This window comes from Solanum tuberosum, unplaced genomic scaffold (assembly GCF_000226075.1).
Source record: "Solanum tuberosum cultivar DM 1-3 516 R44 unplaced genomic scaffold, SolTub_3.0 scf00263, whole genome shotgun sequence".
In the NCBI taxonomy this organism is placed as follows: domain Eukaryota; kingdom Viridiplantae; phylum Streptophyta; class Magnoliopsida; order Solanales; family Solanaceae; genus Solanum; species Solanum tuberosum.
In genome coordinates this window covers 427,041-436,276 of record NW_006239196.1, presented here as the reverse complement: position 1 = coordinate 436,276, position 9,236 = coordinate 427,041, and the positions used below count along the sequence as shown (strand labels likewise).

Below are 9,236 nucleotides of genomic sequence, written 5' to 3'. Positions count from 1 at the left end.
AACTGTTTCATGCCCACTACTCAATCCGGATCCCAAATTAACCTTGCCCTATTACTCGTTCTCAGCCCAATAACTACTTGTGTGACCTTGGTATCCACATTAGGCTAAACTTGGTTCATAACAGAAGTACATTGTGAAGTACTAATTGTCAAGTTCACAGCTAGGGTGAAAGTGCTGGGTTACCATGCACCTATCCTATGCTGGTGAACTCTGTCCTACGATACATTCACAGTTATTGGTCTTTCATCTTCATCCTCCCTAAACGCGTTCTCAAAGTCAAAGGACGTCCAATATTATTTGTAGGAGCTTACTTTGGAAAAATATATGCATAATCACTAAGACGACCAGTAGTAGTCCAATGAAGCTTCCCCTTCACAAACTTACCCGAATCATTCAATAACACCCCACCCTGGAAATCATCAACATTTCTCTAAGAATCACTCTTTAGACCATATATCTTGACCTCACCACAAGTTCTTCATCAACAATTTGAAGTCTTAGAAGTCGAATTGAACTCTCTTTTAGTGGTTGAAATAATCAATGAAATTATTAAATCACCATGGAGAAACCAAAGAAATTGAAGAAATCATACCTAAGGTTGTTCAAAGGAACATAACAGTCGAACATTGTTATAGGGAAGAAAATCATGAAGACGAGGATGGATTAAGTAAACATGCTACACTTATTTTTTCTAAATGAGAACGATCTGCTAGTTATGGCAAAGGGTTCATTGAGAATATTGAACAAGCTTCAACTATCTTGTTACTGTATATTTTCAACTGTAATTTGTGATATATATATAACAACATATCGGTATTCAGAAGAAGAGTTAAAAAGAACACAAGTTGGTACTGCAACTCAATTACAGTAAATTAGGCAATTAGGCAAAGATTGGTTGAGCTTGGCTCAATTAGGCTAAGACTTGACTCACTTAGTTCGATGCTAGTCCTAGTTCGTAGGTTTGAAGCTAGCTTGTTTGAATGGTTGTTACATGTAGTTTTATAATGTTTCGTATTGTATTGATTGTACTACATTGTTTTGATGAATATTGTAATGTTATCATGTTATTACCTAATTAATGTTACACATCAACAATCTAATGTATAAACTTACAATACCGAACAGTAGATAAGGGAATAGAGTTATTATCACATATGGATTGCTTGCTGTAGAGTATATTTCAAAAGTATTTAGTTAGTGTTTATCATCTTGGCATATTCAGACACAAAGAGAGGTTCACTGCAAATGCTCCCAAAAGTACTTTTAACTTGACGAAAATACTAGTTTCATCACTGTTCATGCAGAGAATCTACTGATCTTGAAATTATTTAAAGCTAATTTTTTAATATAATCACTCTTCAGTATATATTATAGATAAGGGAGTAATGAAGAAAGGTTAATAAGAGAAGAGTTTTTACATACTGCATCCAATATATGACACAAAACATAAAACATATGGAACTCTAGTTGCTGCAATTAAACAGAATGTCTACACTAATAGCTTCATAGAACCTTTGCAGAACATATGAAGGATAGAATGGAAAGAGATGAAACTAGTAACTGCTTTTACACAGGAACTGTCCTATTATCGGATGAATGATTCTCCACTTCTGCTCCTTCCTCAGTTGAGTCTTCGTTTTCCCTTGACATCTCTTCAAGTGACTTCCCCTTCGATTCTGGAACCAAGAAAGTGAAAAATAATCCGAGAAGGTTGACTACGCCAAGGACAATGAGTGAATTCCTCACCCCAATTCCAGCAGGATACCCTGCATCAGCCTTGGTCTTGTCTTGTGGTTGAGCCAAATACAGGAATCCAAATGCACCAACCATTGCCCCTAACTTTCCACATGCAGCTGATATTCCATGGCAAGTCGACCGCAATCTAGCAGGGAAAATCTCAGCAGGCACGACAAATGTAGTGGCGTTGGGTCCAAAGTTGGCAAAAAAGAAGGTCAGTGAATAGAGGACCACAAACCCGATATGGTGGCCAGGGAGAGTCCAGTGGTGGTAAGGAATGGCTAGAGCAAACATGAACACTGTCATCATTGTGAAACCAATCAATTGAATGGTAAACCTGCCAATCCTGTCAATGAGGAATACTGTGAACCAGTATCCAGGCACGGTACTGCAGAGAGCGATAAGAGTTTGGGCTCGTGCAATTTTTTGAACCTCTTCAATTGCATTCATAGTCTTGGCAGCAGGAATCCATCCAATGGCACTGAAGATATCCTTTTGGAACAAGTTTTGGCTGTAGTATGCAATATCAAGAAGAAACCATGTGCTGGCTGTGCCAAGCAAGTGAAGACCATGTCGCCTAAGAAATTGTTTCGTGAACAAACCAAATTCATTGCCGGACTTTACAGCAGGCTCTTTTTGGTCTGTCCCAATGTCAACCTGCATAACGTTTTCCATATCTGCAGTGGCTTGAGGAACGGTTGAACCAAGGGGATCCACTTGATAGGCTGGCGCCTTGAAACAAGCCTGGAATACAGCAGAGATAATGATGGCAAAGATACCACCTCCGAGGATACCAAATCCTTGCATAGCGAAAACAGCAGCAATGAAGGCACCCCTAGTCTTTTTGTTGGCATATTCAGACATAATAGTAGCAGAAAGGGGGTAATCGCCACCAAAACCAAAACCAAGCCAGAAGCGAAAGAAGCAGAGGGTGGCCATGACGGTCTTAGGATCCCTACCAAAAGAAAGGCCAGAAGCAATGGAACAGATAGACATAATCATAAGGGTTATGCCATAGACTTTCTTCCTTCCTATTTTGTCACCAATCCATCCAAAGAAGAGTTGTCCCGCAATGGTACCACAGAAGGCGACACCATTGATAGCAGCGGAAACATTAGGAGGTAGTGAACCAGGCTTTGAAGAGCCATCGACATGGTAGTAAATACGTCCAAGCAACTTAGTGACTAGAGATATGCAGAAGAGATCGTAGGCATCAGTAAAAAATCCCATACCAGTTATTATGATTGCTGTGAAGTGATACCATTGTGTTTTTGCGGAATCAAGCGCATTCAAAACCTTCATATTCCCAGCCATTTTCACAACTGTTAAAAATAAAGATGCAGAGGATGTTGATATTGAATATTGACAATATCAACTCCTTTTATAAGCTTAGATTTGATTTCCCTGTCCGAATTGGTTTAGAATAATTGCCGACTACGCTTGGCTTTCCTTTTCTCTGTCCAAATAGGATTTTAACCTAACTACCATAAATATATTAATTTACAATTTAAAATCTTGATAGGGAAGCAATATAATGCGTAACAGGAAAAGAGACGCGCTTTATTTTTCCTTTTTAAGGAATTCGTTTAAAAATAGAATTCCTAATATGTAGGGCTCTTTTTTTAAATCTATAAAGTTTCATTAATATTAGGGTTTTGATCTGATCCTTCATAACGACCATGACTGACATATTGCCTGAATGTCTCATTCAAAGAATACTCTATTTTCTTACTTTTGAGGAAGCAACGCAGATGAGCATTCTCTCCAAAACATGGCTACAAGCGCATGGTCAACTCTTCCCAACTTTGAATTCAGTGTTCATTGTTGCAAAGGCGGGGCAAAGATAGCAAACACAACCATGGAGAGATATAGGGATGGAAAAATTTCTATAGAAAAGTTTGAATTACTAGAGTTCGATGGTGATTCTGAAAAACTCTTCCGTATGATTGATAAGTGGCTTGACATTGCACTTTAGAATGGTGTAAAAGATCTTATCCTTAACTATACAACATACCCCGTGCCTATTTCAACAATCTTGGCAGCTAAATCTTTAAGAGAATTGTTTCTGCGGAAATGTTTCGTTATCTAGTGGTGTTGTGAATTGCAAGTCTTTGAGAAATGTTTTTCTATCTCATGTAAGATTAGGCAAAAACATGCTTCAAACTCTACTTAATAGCTGTCCCTTGATTGTTTCTTTCATCCTCTAGCATTGTTCGGGGAATCTTGGAAAGATTAAGTCAGATTCCTTGAAGGTCTTGAAGATTCATCAGCATGGCGGTACATGGGAGATTGATGCTCTGAATTTGGTATCACTTGACTATGTGGGGAATCAAATTCCTGAACTTAAAATTGCAAGAGAGTCAACCCAATTGGAGCACTCAGAAATCACTCTTCAATGCTTGTCCAATTTGAATGCTGCATGGTTTTGTAAGTTGAGGAAGTTCCTATCAAATTCATCCTCTTGGTCTCAAGTTTCCCTGTATTTATCGAATTGCGGTGAGATCAACATGACAGATTTGCAAATGGACTACATAGAGTCTACTCCTCGGGTGGACGTTTTAACTATATCTCTATGTCTGGATCAGACTATGGAGTGCCCAACTTTTGTGGATGTTTTGCTATGGAGTTGTCATCCTAGGAGACTCAACTTACTCTCAAATATAAAAACGATTACACGTTTCTTTGATAGTTTAATGTATATGAAGAATTCAAGTCATTCTACTTCTCATAAAAGCACACCTTTGCATAGTCAATTAAAAGAAATAAAAGCTTTCGATGGAAAAGGTAAACCGCTGCAACTCAAAAGTGAGGATCTTGCAATAAGGACCCTTACGAAGGGGAAGGGGAAGAAGGAGGGGAAGGGGGAGGGGGAGAAAGTTTATTTTTTATTAGATTGGTGATGCAGTTAATTTATCTCTATTTCAAGTTGAATGCACTTATTTATTTCTAAAGTTTCTTATTCATTTGTCAGCTATTTACAGCAGCTAATCCAAGTGCCAAGTTAAAGTAAAGACTTGCTTGGTCTTTGTTGTTGTCAACATGAGTAACTATTTACAGTGCAATTTAATTTATCTCAACCGAGCTTGCTAGAGTACCGATGAAGATCAGGAGCTTCAGTCGCATATTAAACAATGAAGATCAACAAACACAGATAGTTTAATAATCTTGTATACGTAGAGCCTGTTTTGATTGGCTTATTTAGGTGTTTTTAAGCAGTTTTGTAGTGTTTGGGTAAAATAAAACAGTGCTTTTAAGCACCTGTTTTGAAGTCAAAATAACAAAAAATAAGTTAGAAATCCCAACTTAAGTTATAAATTCATCTAAACAGGCTCGTAAAGTCGTAGTCTATAAATACCAAAAGAAAAGAAAACTTACGAAAGGGCCACAAGATATACTCATGCTGATCCACATGCAACATATTGACCTGCCAAAAAATGGTCCTGCCTAGCTCCGCCAAATCTTACTCGCAAGAATTTCCAGGTGAAAACTTTTTGGTGTTTTCTTGTTCAGCAATGGTAAATTTGGGTCTCTTCTGCTACTGTTGAGAAACTTGAGAACTTTTTCTAACACCTCTAGCTTAAGTACTAAAATCCCACCAAGTCAATATTTTGTGTGAACATGGAAGCTCATAGACATTTTTGACCTGTCAGGGTATACTAGAGGGACACTCCCTTCTTAGATATCGGGAAGTTACTATCCCAGCTAGCTATGTATATTTTTCCTTAGGACTGACTATCTTCTCATGGTTTTACTTATTTGGTCAATCAACCGTCTTCACTTCCGCAGTAACGGTTAAGAGTTTAGGAAAATGAATGATCAAAAGGTCCTCTTCCCCTATTTAATGTGTTAAACTCAAGAACTTCCAATAGTGCTAAATGTATTTCTTTTATATGAAAAATTATTATTTATTAATAAGGTTTACCATAATATTTATTTTATTAATTAATAACAATCTATTCATGAATTTTTTCTCCAAAGTTATTTAAATTCCATCCATTTCTATCCAATTTTGTATTCTAATCTAATTGATCAACGTGGTGCAATTTTAAATTCCAATTTCCATCGATCTCACAACTTTCGATCAATGCCCACATTTATTTTTTCAATTTTCTTTTCTAATTATGTCCAAAACCCCAAATCCCTAAATCAATTCCAATTTCTCACAAAACCACCGCACCTCAGCCTCTCACCGCCCACACCTCGCCTCTGACCACCGCTCCACCAGCCAACTCCGTCGAGCAACCCTAGCCCAGCCGATGCTCCACCGGCGAACCACTCCCTCCTCTCTCCCCTTTCCCCTTCTCTTCCGCTCTTCCCCTTGCCACCTTCACTGTCCTGCCAGCACCACCAGTGAATCAGAAACACATTGTCCTCTCTAATGTGTTCCGAAAAACTCCGGTGAAGACAAAGGCACTGTCAGATAGTTTCTTAGAAATTGATTCGGGTATTGTCTTTCCAAATCCACTCTTTGTTAGAATTTCTGAAAATATTCTTCTAGTATTAGCTTCTGATTTAGGTATGTTTATGATTTCTAATAGTAGGGAATTTGCTTTCAGTATTATGCGTGATAGATTGATTTTGTACTTACATGCTCTGTATCGAGTCCCTGTAATTTTGCTACGATCCCCAAATCAAGTGATGTTGAACAATATACTTTCCCTCCTTATGTGATCTCATGACAGTATACCTATGCGGTAATTGTAGCAATCTGCTTCTTTCCTATCTTAAGCTTGATTTATGATAGATATGGTGACTTGATATTGCCTCGGTTTTGCAATTGTTTAAGGTAAACTTTGATGTTGGCATGTTAGATTTACAACCATCTTGAATAATTGCCTCCTTTTCCATTGTTAACTGATTTCCTCTCTTTAATTAAGACTGGAACATCTTTAGTACTCTTGTATTTATGAATGAATGCCGAAATCAATTTGCTTTCCTCCTCTTCTGCTTCATTTATGCTCAGTTAATTCATACTCTCTTATTTGTTTCCTCCATGGATATCTTGATGAGTTAACTCTTATGGTAAGTTCGAACTTGTGGAAGTTTTTCTTTATTCTTACAATAAATTCCGGCTTGGTTTTATAGAGCATCCCCTTTGTACTTGGTCTTATATTTTGGAAAATCTGATTCGGTTGTCTAAGAAAAAGATTTCCTAGATTAGTGTTGTGAGTTATTTTTGCATTTTACTCTCCTTGATTGATTACTACTTCTATGCTATATAAACAACTCCTTTCCTCTCTACTTGGCAGTGGACTGATCACTGGAAAAATCCCCTCAAGCTTTCGGTCTATTCAAAATGAATGAGAAATCTCTCGGGCTCTCCTCCTCATCTCTACAATAAGTCTGAACACTGAAAGTTCTTACCTTCGGCTCATTTTTGCCATATCACTGGTTAGTTCTCTTAACAATGCATTCGATACCTATGTGGTAGCTTTGTATATCTTTAATTTTGCAGTAGACATTCTGTGAAAGCAAACAGGTACACTTTCTCTTCGACTTATACATGCTCCAATTATATAAATATTGTGGTTATGACTAGTTCTAAATCTGTTGTGGTTTAATTTTGTATTTATTCTTTCTATTTTGATAACTCTGGCCTTTTTGCTATGGATAATTAGGTTGTGTTATTATATGGTTGCTATGATCTTTATTCCTCAACATGTTCACTATTTGTATGTAGTCGAGTGTGTCTTTTACGCTGTACATGGACCTTACTTTGATTGAGGTATCCGAACAATGATTGTTGGGATGGGTTGAAGAGTTGTCGGGGATTGAGAAAGCCTACTTAGCTTAGATTTTCACTTTCTTTTTTTTCCATTCATTCGTTCAGGGATTGTAATAACTTGAATAAATGTTGTAACAAAAGAAGTTGTTTTGGAGGCGGGGAAATCACATGCTACGTGTTTCTTTTCTTCTTTTTTCATGTCTCATTTCCCTTTTACTTATTTTTATTAAGTATTTAAATTCAACTCTTTTTTTTTTCTTTATATCATTGTTTGACTCCGCTTTTTATATTTTGAATTGGACATGACGTTTTTACTCCTCTACTAACCTAACCATCAACTTTTCCGCTCCTCTCCTTCAAAATCAAGAATTGCGAATTTCTCTTCATAAGTAGAGATGAATTAAAAAATGAAACTTCAAATCCAGACTTCTTAAAAATGAATTCATGGTACATACTTCTAAAAATTACAAGCTCATATCGAATACTCATAAAAAATTAAGAGGTTTTAGGACCATATAAGAAAAAATTAAGTTCGGATTAACTCGTTAGTTGTTGTCCAAGAGATGCATTCGTTATCGTCCATAGCCCTTCGATCCCTGATTGGACTGGATTGCTTCTATGTGGTTCTATCTTCCTCCCGTTATTCTTTTTCCTCAATAATGAAGATTGTGAGTGTTTTCAATCTTAGGTTTTAGCTTCGTAAATTTAAATAAATTGGTACTAAAAGAAGAAAGATAAATTAAGTTAGGATTCTAAGTTTTATAGGACGACGTTAAAACTAAATAACAGATTAAAAGTGGGATGATTTTGTTTGATAAAGGAAGAATTGGTACAAATTATTTGAGGTGAAACGAATCAAACTTTTTTCTAGACAAGGAATAGATTAAAGAAAGAAACTACTAGGACAAATAAAACTCTCGGATCTTTTTTTCGATTCATCCCCGGCCCAATTCAAGAATTGTTTTTGATCCAATCTGCAGGAATCAATGAAAAAGAAAAATCCATTGTGATTTCATGAGAGATTAAAATTATCGAGAGAAGTTATGACTTATGACTTATAAATAGGAACATAGATGAAGCGATAAGGGATAAAGGAAATTTAATAGTAGTTTTACTTTTTTAAAATATACATTGTCTTATTTGTTTTCATTAATATTAAGACGTTTGAATTTGAACGTACATTTGATTAGTAAGTTAGTAGTCTATTGTGATGGTGGCTGACAAATGTGGATGATGTTGATAATTTTTATAGGCGACTAATAGTTGTGGTGGATGATAATGGTAGCTAAGGTGAATGATGACGATGATTGGCGATATATAGTAGTAACTAATGGTGATGGTTGTCAATAGTAATTGCAGGTTGTTGTGGTAATGATGGTTGGTGGTGATGATGATTATAAATAGTGGCTGAAGATGGTAGTTGTGGATGGTGGGTGGCGACAATTATAGTTGCTAATGATGGGTGACGGGAATAGTGATAAAACAATTCTTAATCATTTAGATTTATTAAGCTGCTAGCTCCTAGACACGTGCGTTGCATGTGTGTCTCATACAAGTAGTCCATACAAAATAAATCATATTAAAAATTCATTGTAATGAATAATAGAATAAAGTGAAAAAGTACAAACTGAAATAGATGAATAATTAGCTTATATTCAAATGACTTCTTCGTTGAACAATATTAGATGATTAAATATTATTTGAAACTACAAAATTCAACAACTAAGTTTATCTAGGTAGGTAAAATGTATAATAAATTATATTTTGAGTAATA

General features: G+C 36.2%; 1 protein-coding gene and 1 long non-coding RNA gene across 2 annotated transcripts; one reads left to right on the top strand and one right to left on the bottom strand.

The window, feature by feature from the left end:
- Window positions 1-1,492: 1,492 nt before the first annotated feature.
- Window positions 1,493-3,051, bottom strand: LOC102582006 (probable inorganic phosphate transporter 1-7). Its single transcript, XM_006358390.1, has one exon. The coding sequence runs from the start codon at window positions 3,049-3,051 to the stop codon at window positions 1,567-1,569; it is 1,485 nt and encodes a 494-aa protein (XP_006358452.1). The 3' UTR covers window positions 1,493-1,566.
- Window positions 3,052-5,616: 2,565 nt separating this feature from the next.
- Window positions 5,617-7,660, top strand: LOC102601083 (uncharacterized). The gene is made up of 2 exons (XR_368175.1): window positions 5,617-6,181; window positions 6,987-7,660. It is a non-coding gene; the product is annotated as an uncharacterized lncRNA (long non-coding RNA).
- The last annotated feature ends 1,576 nt before the right edge of the window (window positions 7,661-9,236 follow it).